The following is a 17,097-nucleotide window of genomic DNA, read 5'->3' on the forward strand; positions in this document are numbered from 1 at the left end:
CCCCCACCCCACCCCGGGGGGCGCGCCTGCCCCCCTCCGCCCCGGCCCCCCGCGGTCCTCAGCTCCTGTCGCCCCGCCCCGGCTCCGACGAGGCCTCTCCCACCCCCACCCCTACCCGCTGGCGCACCCCCCGAAGGGCTGGGCCAGGATGGAGGAGCGAGCGAGCGAGCGGGTACTATGAGAATTCTGCTGGGAATCGTTTATTGGCTGCCGCAGAGGGAGCGGGAAGTGGGGAGCGGGGAGTGGGGAGTGGGGGCGTCGCAAAGGCCGGGAGGCCGGTGTTGGGGCGGCTCCGGGACGTCTGACCCCCCAGCGCCTGGACATCTGGATTCGGGTGCGTGTTGACGGCGCGTCGGCTTCCCGGAGGGCAGGCGGGGCGAGGTGTGAGCCCCCCCGTCGCAGGAGGAAACCAAGGGACGCCGGGCGTCGTGGCGCTGTCTCAGCCCTGTCCCCCCCGGCGGCGTCAGTGGGGACACAGGGACACCAGGTCCTGGCGGTCGCAGCCGCGGAGGCAGCACCGGAGCGCGGGGTTGTCCCCTGCGGCGCGGCGGCGCCGAGAGCCCCGGGGCGGGGGCTGCGGGTCGCCGTCGGCCGCTGCCAGCGCGTGGAGGAGGTGCGGGCCCTCCAGCCACCGCAGCAGGTCCCCTGGGGACGTAGCAGAGGGCAGAGGTCACCGCTTGCGCCCTGGGCCAGGGGACCCGGCAGAACCTCCCTCCGCGGGGCCGATAGAAGCGAGCACTTGTTAAGCGCCAGCTGTGTGCCCGACACCGCTCTCAGCCCCGCCCGCCCCGCCCCCTGCACCTGCGCCCCCCCCCCCGCAGCTCCCACTACTCACGATCGCCGGCAGCCACGGGCTGGGCCGCCTCGGGGGACCAGCGCGGGCCCCCGCACACGCGCACCAGGGCGCGCACGAAGTGGTGGCCGCACAGCCTCTCGGGCGCGCCCGGGGCTGGCGCGGGGCTCAGCGGCGACACCGCGGCCGGCGGCAGCAGCAGCAGCAGCAGCAGCGCCCAGGCCGGCGGGCGGGGGTCCATGGCGGGGGGCGGCGCTCGCAGCCGGCCCGGGCGTCCCCTTATAGCGCCTGGGCTGCCGCAGCTGCAGACCTTGGAGCAGGCACCGGGCGTTCCGCACAAGGCCCCGGGAAAAGTCAAGGGTGCGGCGGGGCCTTGGGCGGACCCCCGGGGGTGAGCACTGGGCCCGGAGCCGCCGTGAATGTGGTCCGGAGTGAGGGGGACCTGAGTGTGGCCGGGGAGGGTTCAGACCTGGGGGAGCGGACCCCACCCTTGTCCAAGGCCACAGGGCGCTGGGCAGAGCCCACGCCCCCCCTAGTGCCCCTGCGCCCCGAGGCGGTGGGGGAGGGGGGTCCCTGCCGTGGTCTCCCTGCACCCGGGGTCCTGGAGCCCCGCCAGGGCTGGGCGGCCTAGAACGCAGAAGCCACCTGCTTGGGGCCAGCCTCGTGCCCAGGGGGGTCTTAGGCTCCCCCGCTTTGCCCCAAAGGCGGGAAACTGAGGCAGAAACAGTGGCGGATGCTGAGCGGCCAGTCTAGCTCCCCCCACCCCGTTTCCCACCCGATCGGGGGCTTTTCTGGGGTAGACAGGTGGGGACAGCCCTCTCTCTCTCTCTCTCTCTCTCTCTCTCTGGCGCGCGCTCTCTCTCTCTCTCTCCCCCTCCACCCGGGGTGCACACAGGGGGCTGGCCTGGCCCCTGCCCCACAGCCTGGCCACCCCCAGCGCGGGCCTTGCCCTCTGACCCCTCACGGAACGCTCTGGTCCCTCCGCGCCCCCGGGAGCCCGCTATCAGCCCTCCAGGGGGGAACTGAAGCCGCAGCTGGCGCGGGGGTGGGAGGTGGGGCTCTTCCTCCTCCCGGCCTTGGCAAAGGTCGCTCCCAGGCACCCCTCTTCCTCACGGCGGCCCCCAGAGATCGGGACCCACGGCCCTAACCACCGCCCCCCAGGCCCCATCAAACAGCGCAGCCGGGGGCCCACGGAGATCCTTTATTCGCTCAGCAAACACCAATCCGTCGTGAGGGTGGGCACAGCTGGACGCATGCGCACATGGCCTCGGCCTGGGCGTCAGGGTGGGCAGGGGCACAGCAGGCCGGGACCGCTGGGGTTTTGACGGCTGTGTACGAGGCTTCCAGAGAGGCGGGAAAGGTGTTCAGACAGCTGAGCGCATTCCACAGGGGCGAGGACCGAGGCCAGCGAGGGCCAGGGCGTTCAGCCTTGTTCCTGTGCCAGGAGCGCCGTGCCTTCCCCCACTGCCCCGCCGGGCGCCCTGTGGCCTCCGAGGGTGAGGACCGGAGGGGAGGCAGGCCAGTCGGTTCCCCGGCCCTGGCGGCGTCATCCAAAGCCCAGCTTCAGACCCGGCTCGCCCGGGAGGGGCGGGGCTGGGGTCCTCCGAGGGGCACCTGAGCCAGGGTCCCCCCAGCAGCGGCGGAGGCGGGAGGCCACGCCCCCTGGCCTTGGAGGCGGCGCGGCCCGCTACCCCGGGCTCCCGCTCCACAGCGCGTCCAGCCGGGGCCCCAGGGCGCTGAAGGGCGGCCGGTCCTGGGGGCTGGCGGCCCAGCACAGCTGCATGAGCTCGTGGACCTGCAGGGCGCGGGCGGACAGCGGCGGTCAGGAGCCTGAGCGGCCGCCTGCCCACCCCACAGCCGCCGCGGACCCCCGCACCCGGTCCACGCCCCCACGGGACGGCGGCACCCGTTGCGCCCTCGACCCCGCCCACCCCGCCGGTGTCTCCTCCCCTCGCCTCTTTCCCAGCAGCGGCCACCACGCCCAGGGTCTCGAGTAAGGTGGTGCCGGGCGCCAAGTTCAAGGCCTGGCACGTAGCTGACACTCCACACAAACATGCGTGGCTGCGCGACTTGATTTACGAGGCTTAGGGCCTGTCAGAGGCTTCCGGGAAAGCCACAAAGCAGGCCCTGCCGCGGCGCCGGCTCCCCCGCACCCCACTTCCCGCCGCCGCGGCCCCGGGCCCTGCTCTCCCGGGCTCCGCCCCTCCGAGGTCCCGCCCACACTGACCCGCCCCCATCAAGCGCCCCGCCCCTCCGCCCTGCCGGCCCCGCCCCTCCCACACCCCCTGTCCCCGCCGCTCCGTCCCCACAGTGGCCCCGCCCCTCGCTGGCCCCGCCCCTTCCACTGCCCAGCCCCCCACCAGCCCATTCCTCTCCTGCCAGTCCTACCCCTTGGCCTCCCCACATGCCCCGGCCACGCCGAGCTCAGCACTCACTTAACCAAGCCCACCCCCACCCCGTCGGACGCCGGGGTTCCTCTTTTGGAAACGGGTAAACCGAGGCATCCGTGACCCCCCACCCCGTGCTCACCTCGGCCGGGCAGGTGGGCGGCGCCGGCAGCCTCTGGCCCTCAGCCAGCAGCTCCAGGAGGCGGCAGAGGCCGGGGGCGTCTCGCTCTCCCCCCATCATCCGCAGGAACTCCTGGGGGCGCCGGTGGTGGGGGAGGGGAGGGGTCAGCGAGGCCAGGGCGGGTGCGGACCCAGGGGAGGGAGGGATCAGGGGGCCCAGGGCGGGTGCGGACCCAGGGGAGGGAGGGATCAGGGGCCCAGGGCGGGTGCGGACCCAGGGGAGGGAGGGGTCAGCAGGGCCAGGGTGGGTGCGGACCCAGGGGAGGGAGGGGTCACGGGCCCAGGGTGGACTCGGGGGGAGGGGTCACCGGGCGGGCCGCCCCACTCACGGCCGAGGGGCTGCAGCTCTTGTCGCTGTAGGTGAACAGCTCGTATAGGACGACGCCGAAGCTCCAGACGTCCGACTGGAGCGAGAAGACGTTGTCCGCCAGCGACTCGGGGGCGAACCTGCGGGACAGCGCGGGACTGGCTGCGGCCGGGCAGCGGGGCGGGGACAGGGCGGGCAGCGGGGAAGGGACCAGGCGGGCAGCGGGGCGGGGACCAGGCGGGCAGTGGGGCGGGGACCAGGCGGGCAGCCCCCATGGGGCGGGGCCAGGCTCCCCAGGCTGATGGGGTGGAGTCAGGGCTTGAGGCGTGGTCAGGGCTGTGGGAGGGGAGGGGCGGGCCGCACCAGAAGATGGGGCTCTGGCCGGGCTCGCGGACCACGTAGTAGTCCTTGTCCAGCGGCAGCAGCTTGGCCAGGCCGAAGTCCGCGATCTTCACGTGCGTCTCGCTCTCCACCAAGATGTTGCGCGCGGCCAGGTCGCGGTGCACGCAGCGGCGGGAGCCCAGGTACTCCATGCCCTGCGGGGGGCGGGGGCCTTGCTGAGGGTCCCTGGGAGGCGGGACCCTCCTCGCCCACACTGCCCGCCCCGCCCTGTCCCGCGCGCCCCGCACCTTGCAGATCTGGGAGGCGTACAGCAGCAGGTGGCCGGCGCCCAGGCGCGCGCGGTGGCGCTGTAGGAAGTCACGCAGGCAGCCGCGGGGCAGGTACTCCATGACCAGCCTCAGGCTCTGGCGACCTGGGGGCGGGGGGCGTCATGGCGGCTGGAGTGCTCGGACCCCGGTCCGCGCCCCAGCGCAACCCCGGGACCCCAGCGCCGCCCCCGGCCCAGCGCGACCCCCGGGTCCTCGGCCTCGCCCCTGCCCCTCCCGCACCCACGGCCCCAGTCCCGCCCTTGGCCCCGCCCCCAGCCCGCCGCTCCCGAGCCCAGGCCCCGGCCCAGCCCCTGGCCCTTCCAGCCCCATCGCACACATGGCCCCGCCCCCGGCCTCGCCCATGCCCTCCTTGCCCCCAGCCCCTCCCGTCCCGGGCGCATGCACGACCCCGCCCTCGGCCCTGCCCCCACACCCTCAGCCCCGCCCACGCCCCCTTGGCTCACCCGGGCCGTAGCTGACGCCGCGGTACTTGACGATGAAGTCGCTGTGCAGCGCCTTGAGGATCTGGATCTCGCGTGCGAAGCTGCGCTCCTGGTCGGGGCCGCTGTGCTGCAGCCGCTTCACCGCCACCAGCGCGCCCGTGTCGTCGCCCAGCGGGTCGTAGCGGCACAGCTCCACGCTGCCGAAGTGGCCCTGGGGCGGGGCGTCGTCACCGGCCCTGCCCACCCGGACCAGGCCCCGCCCACCGGCGCGCCCGCCCCGTCAGACCCTGCCCACCCCATGTCCGTCGTCATCCTCCCATCCTGTGTCCGTCACCCCGGGCCCCGCCCCAGGCCCCGCCCTCCCGGATCGGGACCCGCCCACCAGGCCCCGCCCACCCGGTGTCAGCCACCTGGCCCCGCCTAGTCGGACCCTGCCCACCCCATATCTGTCATCCTCCGCCCACCCCGTGTCCGGCCCCGGCCCCGCCCACCTTGCCCAGCTGCGAGATGAACTTGAGGTGCCTCTCCTCAAAGACCGTGGGGTCCTGGCAGGCGTGGAGCTGGGCGCCGCCCCACAGCCCGGCGCGGGGCCCTGGGGCGCCCGGCGCGGGGTCCGAGAGCAGCTCGTAGTCTAGGGGACACAGGAGGGATGAGCAGCGCCCCCTCCCCGCTGCGGACCCGCAGGGACCGGGCACCCGCTGGGCCATCGGCCTCCTTGCACAGTGCACGCCCTGCACGACGGCACGGGCCCACCGCGCCGAGGCCACTGTCCGGGCTGCAACCCAGCGGCCAGTGCCGCCCCGAGCTCAGACAGCTCCGCGTCCCTCGCGGCCACTGCCCCCGCCGCCCGCCACAGGGCCCCGCGCACCGGACGTGCTGAGGCTGTTGAGGTCCCGGATGATGGCTCGGAAGGACGGCCGCCGGCCCGGCGCGTAGGCCATGCACTGCTCGATGAGCAGGGCCAGCTCGGCCCACGGCGGGGCGGGCAGGCGGCTCCGCTGCTCGTAGAAGTCCAGCTTCTGCGGACGGAGGCGCGGCGGGGTCACGGGCAGGGGTCATGGCCAGGCTGACCCCCGGAGCCGAGGCAAGGAGGGGTCACAGGCAGCCTGGCCCCCAGGGCCGCGAGGCAGGGGCATCCGCAGGCGCTTCCCGGGATGGCCACGTGGGGGCGCTCTGACCTCGGCCGGCTCCAGGGCGCTGACGGGCATCGGGGCGCCGCTGAACACCTCCCAGACGGTGGCCCCGAAGCCCCACTTGTCCGCCTCCAGGCCGAGGGCCTGCGGGTCCTGCAGACACTCGGGGGCCACCCAGGGGATCCTGTCCGCGAGCACTGTGGGGCGGGGTGGGACAGGGTCAGAACTGGCCCCGCCCCACCCCGCCCCTCCCTCCTCCAGCGCCGTCACTCACTCTCCCGGCTCAGCACGGCGGGGCTGACCCCAGGGTCGCTGAGCTTAATGAACGGGGGGCTCCCGTCGGCCCCCTCCCGGGCCAGGAGCACCTTGCGCGCCGACACGTTGCCGTGGGTGAGGCCCCTGTCCTCCTGTGGGGTCGGGGGGCACAGGGAAACCCAGGGAGCCGTGAGCGCCCATGGCTCCCTTGGCAAACTCCTACACGTACCGCAAAGCCTCGCGGTGCGGCACACACCCTCTCCAGTGCCGCCGGCACTGGGGTCCTGGCTGCAGCCTTGCCACCGCCTGTCCGACCCCCAGGCTGACCCGTCCGCATCCCCTCCGCCCGCGCCAGGCTCTTCCCTGACTGCGGGACACAGCCGAACTCCTCCCCGAACTCCTCCTCATGCCTCCGCGCCCACCCCCAATGCCCCCGTGCTCACCAGGTAGTTGAGGGCGTAGGCCAGCTGCTTGGCCACCTGCAGCTTCCAGCTGGCCGGCACCCGGTGGCCGTGCCTGCGCAGGTACGTGTCCACGGCTCCCAGCGGCACGAACTCCTGGACCATGGTGCCTGGGGGCGGGGCGGAACCGCAGGGGTGTGCAGCGGGCCCCGCCCCCGCCCAGGGCCCTCACTCCGAACCTCGAGCGCGGGAGGCCCCGTCCACCACGGGGCCTAGGGGGCGCTGCGGGCTCAGCCCAGGACCCTAGGAGCCCGGAGCCCCGCCCCGGCCGCCCGCGGGGAGACCCGGATGGCGCTGCGCCCCCCGCCCGCGTCCCCCCACCGTGCTCACTGTCTCCGGCCATGCACACGCCGTGCAGCAGCACGAGATGCGGGAAGGAGACCTGGCTCATCAGGCTGGCGGCTTCCAGGAAGGACTGCGCGGGAGAGGGCGCAGGCCGGGCATGGGGTCACATAAGGGCCCCCAGCGCGCCCGGGGGGCTGGGCCCCGCCCCGCCCCGCCCCGCCCGGCAGCGCGCCCACCTCCAGGCAGTGGCGGTGCCGCGCGTCCACCACTTTGAGCAGCACCTCGCTCCGCCGCGCCTCCCCGTCCACCGCCTCGCGCCTGGAGCCGCGGAAGATGCTGGTGAAGGAGCCTCGGCCCAGGTTCTCGTGCTGTGGGCGGGGCGGGCGGCCTGAGGGCGGGGCTCTGTCAGGCCCCGCCCCCGGGCGGGACAGGGGCGGGGCTGTGAGGGTGGGGTCTCCCCTAGGTGTGGGGGGGGACAGGGCAGGGCTCCCGCTGACCCCTCCCCTGGGCGGGACAGGGGCAGGGCCGTGAGGGGGGGGTCTCCCGCAGGCCCCTCCCCCAGGTGGGGTCGGGGCAGGGCTCCCGCAGGCTCTGCCCCAGGGTGGGACTTTCTTAAAGGCAGCGGAGGCACCGTACCCACTCGAGGCTGTCGGCCGGGACCTTGTGGAAGGTGAGCTGGCTGAGCGGGTGCAGGCCCTGGGGCGGATCGGCGGGGGTCGCGGGCCCGCAGCCCCTCCGCACCACGATCAGGTTGGACTTCTCTGTGGGGGGGTGGAGAAAGCCAGGGGTCAGAGGTGAACGCCCCCTCCCCCCCCCCCCCGCTCGCTCCTCCTTTGCCAGGCCGGGCTCACCTCTGGGTCTGGGGGCGCAGCAGGAGCTGAGGGTCAGCATGGCCCCGTCCACGTGCAGCCCCCCACTCCGGTAGGCCGCCAGCAGCTCCCCCAGGCTGCTGTGAGGCCGCCCGAGGCCGGCCAGTGAGAAGGCGCCCGTGGGGTCGCGGCGGACGAGGCAGCCTTTATAGTCGGGGCCCAGGGGCGTCTGGGGAAAGAGGGACCCCGTGAGAGGAGGGGGTGCCCCCAGCCTCACTCCCGGCCCTCCTGCCCCGGGAGCGCACGCTGGCCCCACACCTCCTCCAGGAAGCCTTCCCGGCCCGACCTGAACACAGACGGTGAGCAGGAAGCTGTCGAAATCCTGGGGGCTGCGGCGGAGGACGTAGGAGCCGGGGAGCGAGCCCTGGGCCTTCAGCTTGTGGACCGCGAAGTCCAGGCTTGGGGGCGGGGGGCGAGGGGAGAGACGGACACAGGCGAGGGGAGAGACGGACACAGACACGGAGGCGACCCTGAGACCCGGGCGGGGGACCCAAACCTCTTCAGGGGCCGCCCCCCGCCCCCAGCTTGTGAAACCTGCCCCGTGTGGGGGCTTCTCCTGGTGGGGAGACAAGGGGGCGAAGCCGGGGCCCCCACGCGGCCGCGCAGGGCCTCGCTCGGAGCGCCCAGCGCCCGCCGCCCGCGCCCACCTCCCACGCCCGCGCCTACGTGATGGGGCCGTGGCACTGCTCGGCCGCCTCCTCCAGCAGCCGCGGCGGGGCCACCTCCTTGCAGAAGTAGTGCCCGGAGTCGGTGGTCAGCCGGAAGTAGCCGTCCACCAGCGCCACGAAGGACAGCGCGTGGGGCAGCCCCGGGAACTCGGCCTCCTGCGGGGAGGGCCGGTCAGCCGGGGCGGGGCGGGCTGGGAGAGGCCACCCCGCACGCGCCCGCGCGTACCAGGATCTGTGTGTCCGTCCTGGTCACGGTGACCACGCGGTGCTCCCGGGCCGGGCCCGCGCGCGGCGCCTGCGTGATGCTGATGTCCACGATCTCGGGGAAGTCACAGAAGGGCTGCAGGGCCTGCATTGGGGCGGCGGATGGGGCTGCGGTCCCTGCCCCACCAGGAACGCACACTCTCCTCCCTCCGGGAACCGGACCCGCCAGGGGCATCCATGACCCTGCCCCTCCAAGCCCCGCCTCTCCCAGCAAGCCCGCCCCTTACCACACCCAAGCATCCCCCCCCACCACGCCCCTGCCAAGTTCCGCCTCCTACTGGGCCCCGCCTCCTACTGGGCCCCGCCTCCCAGAGCCCCGCCCCAAACCTGCATCCTTATTGGTCTGCAGTTAGCCTCGCCCTTTCCACGCCCACCCACCCAGCCCTCTCCTCACGCAGCCACGCCCCCAGACAAAAGCCCCGCCCACCCACGCTCTTCAAACCCCGCCTCTCCTAGCAACTCCACCCCTCCTTGCCTTCCGGAGCCCCGCCCCTCCCAGTCTTGCCTCCTTATTGGCTCACCAGTTAGCACCGTCTCTCACCACGCCCACCCTCCCAGCCAATCCCGCCCCTACTCGCCAGCCCCGTCCACGCGCACCTCCTGTCCGCCGGGGCTCCAGGCTACGCCGCTGCCGCCGGCCACCTGCAGCAGCCCCTGCGTGTCTGCGCCGTCGGCCCCCGGGAGGCCCACGCAGAAGGTCTCGGCCGCCCCGGCGGGGTCCAGCCGCTCCAGGTCCATGATGTACTTGACCATGAGCGCGTGCCGGTCGGCCTGGCACGCGGCCACGCGGCGCAGGGCGCGGCGCACGGTCCGGCGGATGCGGCCGCGGGTCACGAAGCTCAGGCCCTGGATGAGGTCGCGCAGGCGCGGAGGCAGGCAGGCCTTGTAGCTGCGGGGGGCGGGCCGCCGCGCTGAGCCCCGGGCGCCCACGCGTGCCCACCCTCCCCGGGGGGGGGGGTCTCACCTGCCGGCCTGCTCAGCCCCCGGGCGCCCACGCGTGCCTGCCCTCCCCGGGGGGGTCTCACCTGCCGGCCTGCTCAGCCCCCGGGCGCCCACGCGTGGCCCTCGCGTGCCCACCCTCCCCGGGGGCCTCACCTGACGGCCTTGAGCAGCTCCGCCGGCCGCCGCGCCTGCTCGCGGGCCATCCGCGCCAGGTCCAGCACGGCCAGGCTCAGGCACTCGCTCTGCTCCCGGAAGCTCAGGCCCACGGGGAGGCGCCCGCTGACCAGGTCACTGCGGCGCTGGGGGCGGCGGGCGCGCGGTCAGCAGCCCCGCGCGCGCCCCGCGCACCCCAAAGCTCTGGGTGGAGCCCCGCTCCCCCCACACACACACCTGGGCAAACAGGTGCTCCAGGACCGGGAAGTCCAGGATGGCGCTGGCCAACTCTTTGTGGAGCCCGAAGCGGTGGCATTTGTCCAGCCCGAACCACTCGGGGAAGTAGAAGCTGCGTGGGGGAGGGGGGGTCAGGGGAGCCCGGGGACCCTCGGCGGGGGACCCGCGTCTCTGGGGTGCGGGAGGCGCCCCCCAGGCAGGGGCAGGGGCGTGGCAGAGCCCGGGGACCCTCGGCGGGGGCGGGGCACAGCCCCTCCCTACCGGAGCCTGTAGACCAGGACCTGGGTGGCCCCGTCCTCCACGGAGAAGACGTGGCTGGGCGGGAACCAGCAGGACAGGTCCTCCGTGGCCAGGGCGAACAGCGAGTGGTACACGGGCAGCACGCCTGCGGGCGCCGCCCCGTCAGCTCCCTGCCGAGCCCCTCTAGGTCTCCCCTCCTTCTCACCCCCTCCGCAGGGAAGCCCCCCGCCGCCCCGCCCCGTCCCTGCCCAAGGCTTGCAGCCCCAGTGCCTCCAAGGCTCACGCTCCCTCTCCAAACTCCTACGCAGCCCTCAAAACCTCAAGGCGCCCGCGGACACCTTGCCAGGCGGCCACTCACCGCTGGCCTTGGCGGCCCGCACACACAAGGCCTCGGCCGAGTGGTCGCCGAAGGAAAAGGACAGGCGCGGGGGGCGCCCGGGGCCCGGGTGTGGGAGCAGCACGTGCAGGGCCCCCGCCTCCGCCGAGGACAGGCTGCAGGAGCGCGGGGGGATCAGCGGCGTCTCCTCGCTGGGGGGCGCCATGGCGCCGCCTGCGGGGGTCGGGGGCGTCAGTCCCGGCCGGCCGGACAGAGGGGGCCCAGCTCCGGCTGCTGGGGCAGGTGGGGAGGGGCCGGCAGATGCAAGATCTCTCTCTCTCTCTCCCTTAGCGGCCGGGGCGGAGCCAGGAGCTCCATCCGGGCCTCCCGCGCAGGTGCAGGGACCCCCCAGCCCCCGGGGGCCCTCGCTGCCCCCCGCCCGGGTGCACAACAGGAAACGTGGTCAGGTTTGAAATGACCGCTCAAGACCCACGATGCTTCCAAATAAACCCAAATGCGGGAGCCCCAGTTTGGGGGGGTCCAGAAGACGCCCCTCTATTTTCACACCCGAAGCGCCCCCGCATGGACGCCCAGACCTTGGCTCCCCAAGGCGCCCCCCCCCCGCAGGAGCGCAGTGCACATGCGCGGTGAGTTCCTCCCAGGGCCTGCCGGGAACTCGGGGCAGCTTGTCCGAGCCCGGGCCCCCAGGGTCGCGGCCGCCCCCCGCCGCCCCCCGCCGCCCCGCGCGCTCACCTGGCTCTGGGGACCCCGGGCCGCCCCGAGGCCGCGCCTGCGCCGGCGACAGGAAAGCCCCACTGCCCCCTTCCTGTGTGGGCCGCGCACTTCCTGAGCCGCGGCCCTGGGGGCGGGGCAGAATGTTCTAGAACCCTCGGCAGACGTGCTCTGAGCCTGGCTCAGAGACCAACCTCCCCCAACGCACACAGCCCAGGCCCTCCCGGGGGAGCGCGGGGCGGGGCTCAGCAGGCCCCGGACCCGCGTGGGGGGCCGTGACGCCCTCGTCCCAATGTCAGGTTCGGGCCCAGCCTCTGTGTCCACTTCCGGCCTCCCAGAGGGACCTGTAAAGTGCGGCTCAGGCTGCTGGGCGGACAGATCCGGGAGGGCTTCCCTGAGGCGGTGACTTCAAGACTGAGCTCCACGGGAGGGTGAGGGGCAGGGGGCCAGCCTGGCCGTGTGCGGACGGAGCGGGTCAGGGAGGCGAGGCGAGGTCGCGGTGGCCCCGAGAGGGGCTGAGGCTCCCCCGGGGCCGGCAAGGGCGGGGAGGGGTGCAGGCTAGACCACTACCCCCGCCCCAGGCTCAGGACGCGCCCGGCTCAGCACTTCCTGGTGGGTTCCCGGCTGCGGGGTGGGGGGCTTCCCCCCCCGCTGGGAGGGGCTCCGCGGAGGGGGAGAGTACGGGGGTGCAGGTACACAGTCCGTGGGAGACCCCGACCCCGCGGGGCAGCCAATGGCAGGGCCAGAATCCGGAAATGACAGGAAGGGGCGGGGCCTCTGGGCTCGGTGTCACTCGAAGCTCGAAGCTCGTCGGGCCCAAAAGGGACAGAGACCTGGGGTGGGGGTGGGGACGGTTGCAGGCTGGACCAGCGGGGTCTGCCTGGTGGGAGGGTTGCAGGCTGGACCAGCGCGGTCTGCCTGGGGGGTGTGTTCGCCTTGGTTCATTCTTCTGGGGCACCGCCGGGTTCAACCCGAGGGCGCCCCACGGGACAGCGCCGGGGACTGAGCACAAGCACTGGGGGACGCAAACTCCTGGTCGGGGGAGGAGGAAGAGCCGGGCCCCACCCCTTCCTACGCCCCCCCCCCGTCCACCTAACCCCTGCCCAGTCCCCCCAGCTCCCCAGACCCGTCCCTCTAGCCCCCCGCCCAGCCCCCGAACCCCCAGCCCTCCGTCCAGACCCTCAGCTGCTCCCCGACCCCCGAGCCCCCCCAGGTCCTGCCCAGCTTCCCCCAAGCCCCCGCCCGGCCCCGCCCATGGGCAGTCGTCCACGGGCCGCCAGGCGGGGTCGCCGTCGGCAAAGCCGGTCCGGCCTGAGCGGGCCTCTGGGCAGCCGGGGGCTCGGGCCGCGTACCCGCAGGGCAGAGGGAGGCGTTCGAGAACCTGCGGCCGGGCCGGGTCAGAACCAGCGGCGGCTCCGGGCCGCGGGGAGAAAGCTCCTGGCGTGGGGCTGAGCGTGGGCGAGAGGCGGCCAGGAGCAAGGGCGCATTGAGCTGTCCCAGGCTACCCCTCCCATCTCAGAGCTGTCCCAGGCTATCCCTCCGCTCTCGGGCCCACCAGACGCCCTGAAGTGCACGTCGGTTCCCGTAGGTGCGGACCAGGGCGCGCAGCTCGAGCCCGGGCAGGTGGCCGAGTGGGCGCTGTCCACCGCCGCGGTGCTGGTCACGGCGGCCGGCGCCCAGGTTTCGGCTGAGAGCGGAGCGGGGCGTGGGCGCCGGGCCCGGCTGTGGGCGCAGACGGCCCAGGACCCCGCTCCCGCGGGAGAGGTGCCGGCGGAGCACGGATCCCCGGGGGGCAAGGCGCCAGCGTGGAAAGACCGGAGCCGGGAGGAGTCACTGAGTCGCTGGGGGGTGGGGGGGGAGTTGGGAGCCGGGGAGGGGGAGGGCGGCTGGGAGCTCGCTGGGCACTGAGGGCCGCGGTAGCGGGGCAGGGGCGGCCGTCCCGGGAGTAACCGGACAGGCGCTCAGGGAGGGAGGCTGGACCAGCTGGCTCCCATTCCGGCAGGGGCACGCGGGCGGCGGCTCCCCTGGAGGCGGCCGGACAGCGGCAGGTGCACACCCTGCAGCCCAGGGCCTGGGAACCCCATCCGGGTCACCTCCCCAGGGGGGCAGGGACCCCGGCCCTGGCTGTTGTGAGCACCTGGGGAGTGAACCAGCAATTGCCCCTCGCGCGGCCCTTCCCCGTCTCGCCGCCCCCTCCCTCCGCCCCTCCCCCAGGCCCCTCTCGCACCCTCTAGGGATGTGCAACCCAGGCCCCCGTGCCGGCCCTGCCCGGGGGAAACGGGCTCTGCTGCCACCTGGCGGCCGCTCGCGGTAACGCTCCGGGGGCGTGGCTCTCCGCCGACACCCGCCCGCCAATTCCCGCACAACAGGATTGCGGGGCTCCGGGAAGCCTGGAGCCAGCACTGGGGGGTCAGCTGCCACGGGGGAGACCCGGATGGAGCTCCTGGCTCCTGGCTTTGGCCTGGCCCAGGCCTGGCTGCTGTGAGCTCTTGGGGCGTGACCAGCAGGTGGAATCTCTCTCTCTCTAACTCTGCCTTTAAGTAAGTAAATAAATAAATTTTTTAGAAACCGTGGATTGCATTATTTAAAGGCGGGCCTTCTATGACGTGGAAATCAATTCTCAAGCTGCTCGGCGTTTGAGGATTTTTTAAAATTTATTTGGAAGGCGAGAGGCCGAGCAGCCGGTGCGTGGGGCGACGCGGGCGGATCCGGGACTCCAGGCCTGGGGGAGGGCTGGAGGCAGGCCGACACGGCTGCTCCCGGGCTGTGCACGGGTGGGCGGGAGGTCCTGGTCTGCGGGGGCGGCGTCTCTCCGCCCCCACCTCCGCTCCACGGGGGCCCTGGGCGAGGAGAAGCCGGGCGCCCCGTGGGGGCGGGGGGCGGCTCCCCTGCGGCCATGCCCTGTGGTCACGGTTAGGACCCCCCCCCCAACGCCATGGCCTGCGGTCAGGGTGAGGACCCCCGTGCGCGGGGAAAGGGTGCATGTGGCCGTCCGCTGAGGTCCCGGGGGCACAGCCCGGAGGTGGGGGCCTCCTGGGAGAGGTGGCGCCCCCCCCCTAAGCCGGGCCGCCGCCACCGCCCTGATGCACCTCACGGCCGGGGGACGGCGACCGCCCCCAGATTCGCCCCGGCAGATCTGAGCAGGCCCCCAGCTCCCGCGAGCAGACAGCCTCTCCCTGGGACAACCCTCCCCACCCCGTGGATACCCCTGCCCGCCGAGGCAGGGGCAAGGAAACCGGGGCAGCTGCTTCCACTCAGAATAAGCGTGGCTTGCTTGGTTAATAAAAACTTAACCCCTGGAAAAACATTTATGTGGAAGACAGAGACTGCTCCAGCTGCTCATTCACTCCCTACCAAAGCCGTCCGCTGCCTACAACTCCCGGCGTGCTCGGAAATCGGAAGCTCCGTTACGTCCGCGCCGGAATACGTGCGCATTGCCGCGCTACCTCCTGGGAAGTGTAGTCCGGCTGCGAAGAGAGGCGGGGTAGTGGGTGGCAGGCGGAACTGGAGCCAATGACAAAACAAGGCTCCGTGAGCGCCAGGACAAGGAACCAATGGGCGCGTCGCGGCGAGGCGGCGGGACTTCCGCCGGCGAACCCGTGGAGAGCGGCTGCGCGAAGGAAAGGACTTCCTTTTCGAGGGTGGCGGCCATCGCGGACGGAGCGCCATGAAGGCTTCGGGCACAGTAAGGCGGCCGCGGCGCGGCGTCGGGGCGGGGGGCGCGGCGCGGGCCCTGGTGGGGGGCGCGGGGAGCGGACGGGGCCCCGCAGCTGGAGCGCGCCGCCGCCCGGGACCCCGATGGCCGCGCTCGGGAGCGGCCAACATGGCGGCGGGCGCCGCGTGGGGAGCGGGTGCGGGCCGGGCGGGGCGCCGCGCGGGGTTGCGACCTCCTGCCCGGGACTGGGGGCTGGGGTGGTCGCGGGTGCCGCGTGGGGAGCGGGCCCGGGCGGGGCGCCGCGCCGCGCGATGTGGCGACCTCCTGCCCGGGGCTGGGGGCGGGCCGGGGATTGACGCGGGGGTCGCCGGCCCCGGCTGACGCGCGCGTCCCCGCAGCTGCGGGAGTACAAGGTGGTGGGCCGCTGCCTGCCCACGCCCAAGAGCCCCGCGCCGCCGCTCTACCGCATGCGCATCTTCGCGCCCAACCATGTGGTGGCCAAGTCGCGCTTCTGGTACTTCGTGTCGCAGCTGAAGAAGATGAAGAAGTCGTCGGGCGAGATCGTGTACTGCGGGCAGGTGCGCCGGGGGCCGGGCGGCGTGGCCGGGGGGCGGCGGGGGTGGGGACGGGCCGGGGCGGCGCGGGGGGCTCCGGGGGCGGCCGGGGCGGAGCGGGGGGTCCGGGGCGGGGCGGCGGGGGGCGGCCCGGACCCTCACCCGCCCGGCCGGCCGCAGGTGTTCGAGAAGTCGCCGCTGCGCGTGAAGAACTTCGGCATCTGGCTGCGCTACGACTCCCGCAGCGGCACGCACAACATGTACCGCGAGTACCGCGACCTCACCACGGCCGGCGCCGTCACGCAGTGCTGTAAGCGGGGACGGGGGGCGCGCGCGGGGAGGGGGGCGCGCGCGGGGAGGGGGGCGCGCACCCGAACCCCAGAGCCGCCGCGCGCCGTGGCCGCGGCTCCAAGCGGGGTGCGCACAGCAGCGGGGCCTCGTCGCCTCCGGGGGGCTGCGGGTGCCCCCGGGAGTGAATGCGGAGGCCGCACACGCGCGGCGGGGCGGGCGGGGGTGGTCCCTGCGGTGCCGGCCGCCCCGCCCTCACCGCCCCACCCGCCCCGCAGACCGCGACATGGGCGCCCGGCACCGCGCGCGCGCGCACTCGATCCAGGTGATGAAGGTGGAGGAGATGGCGGCGGCGCGCTGCCGGCGGCCGGCCGTGAAGCAGTTCCACGACTCGCGCATCCGCTTCCCGCTCCCGCACCGCGTGCTGCGGCGCCAGCACAAGCCGCGCTTCTCCGCCAAGAGGCCCAACACCTTCTTCTAGGCCCGCGCCCCAATAAACGCCCGCAACCTGGCCCGCCTCCGCCTCCGTGTGCGCCTGCGCCGTGCGGGGCTGGGGGGAGTCCAGGCGCCGAGCCGGGCGGGTCGGGGACATCGCGGGTGCCGCCCCCTGGGGCCTGAGGGGCTCGGACCGCGGGGGGCTGATGAGCCAGGAGCTCCATCCGGGTCTCCATGGGACCTGCGCCGTCATCCACTCGCCCAGGCCTCAGCCTGGCTCTTGGGACGCAACTTGGGGCCCCCGCAGTGTCCTGGGGAGGAGGTGGGCACCGAAGCCCGAGAGGCGCTGGGGGCACCAGACTCCGGGCAGCGCCTGCGCACCCGCCCTGAGCGCGGGGCGACCCAGTCCGAGGGTAGCTGGGGGTCCTCCCCCCTCACGTCCCGTGGAGTCGGGGTCTCGCTCTGCCCCGGCGGTGGGCCCGATGGCCTGCGCTCCTGCAGCCCCCGTGGGCCGTGAACACAACAGGAAGTCGGTGACCGCTCACCCTCTGGGCCTCAGGGGTGGCTCCGTGCCAAGCGGAGCTAGGGCGTCCGGGTGCGGTCCCTGCGCTCGGGGGGCGGGGCGGGGGTTTTCCCGGGAGCTGCGGGGCACAGGACGCAAACCAGAGTTTCCACCCCAGAGTTGGCACAGGGCTGGGGCCGGGGTCCCACGCGCCGCTGCCTCCGGCTGGGGGTGTCCTCTGGCCCCTTGAAGGGTGGGGGGGGGCCTGCGCTGGGCTTGCTTGACCCCCAAGATCGCGCTCAGCGGGATGGCTGCTCCGCAGGGGCAGCACCAGGACCGGGCACAGGG

At 74.0% G+C, this 17,097-nt stretch overlaps 3 protein-coding genes and 1 non-coding gene across 4 annotated transcripts; 2 read left to right on the forward strand and 2 right to left on the reverse strand.

The window, feature by feature from the left end:
• Nucleotides 1-184: 184 nt before the first annotated feature.
• On the reverse strand, nt 185-1,191 carry INSL3 (insulin like 3). Its single transcript, XM_051829968.2, has 2 exons — nt 836-1,191; nt 185-645 (listed from the first exon to the last, which is right to left on the reverse strand). Exons 1-2 carry the CDS (start codon nt 1,032-1,034, stop codon nt 464-466), a joined length of 381 nt encoding a protein of 126 aa, XP_051685928.1. The 5' UTR covers nt 1,035-1,191; the 3' UTR covers nt 185-463.
• A 788-nt stretch (nt 1,192-1,979) lies between these two features.
• On the reverse strand, nt 1,980-11,608 carry JAK3 (Janus kinase 3). The gene is made up of 24 exons (XM_051829965.2): nt 11,337-11,608; nt 10,626-10,817; nt 10,289-10,412; nt 10,028-10,139; nt 9,791-9,936; nt 9,293-9,584; nt 8,658-8,780; nt 8,430-8,587; nt 8,050-8,161; nt 7,746-7,932; nt 7,531-7,655; nt 7,131-7,262; nt 6,940-7,024; nt 6,592-6,719; nt 6,168-6,300; nt 5,939-6,090; nt 5,629-5,779; nt 5,252-5,391; nt 4,782-4,971; nt 4,297-4,421; nt 4,031-4,203; nt 3,690-3,807; nt 3,323-3,433; nt 1,980-2,588 (listed from the first exon to the last, which is right to left on the reverse strand). The coding sequence occupies exons 2-24, from the start codon at nt 10,807-10,809 to the stop codon at nt 2,481-2,483; spliced, it is 3,309 nt and encodes a 1,102-aa protein (XP_051685925.2). The 5' UTR covers nt 10,810-10,817; nt 11,337-11,608; the 3' UTR covers nt 1,980-2,480.
• A 3,172-nt stretch (nt 11,609-14,780) lies between these two features.
• On the forward strand, nt 14,781-16,323 carry RPL18A (ribosomal protein L18a). The gene is made up of 4 exons (XM_051829977.2): nt 14,781-15,000; nt 15,369-15,548; nt 15,705-15,834; nt 16,091-16,323. Exons 1-4 carry the CDS (start codon nt 14,983-14,985, stop codon nt 16,291-16,293), a joined length of 531 nt encoding a protein of 176 aa, XP_051685937.1. The 5' UTR covers nt 14,781-14,982; the 3' UTR covers nt 16,294-16,323.
• Nucleotides 15,889-16,019, forward strand: LOC127486199 (small nucleolar RNA SNORA68). The gene has a single exon (XR_007912948.1). It is a non-coding gene; the product is annotated as a small nucleolar RNA SNORA68 (small nucleolar RNA).
• Nucleotides 16,324-17,097: the final 774 nt, after the last annotated feature.

This window comes from Oryctolagus cuniculus, chromosome 16, assembly GCF_964237555.1.
Source record: "Oryctolagus cuniculus chromosome 16, mOryCun1.1, whole genome shotgun sequence".
Classification (NCBI taxonomy): Eukaryota; Metazoa; Chordata; class Mammalia; order Lagomorpha; family Leporidae; genus Oryctolagus; species Oryctolagus cuniculus.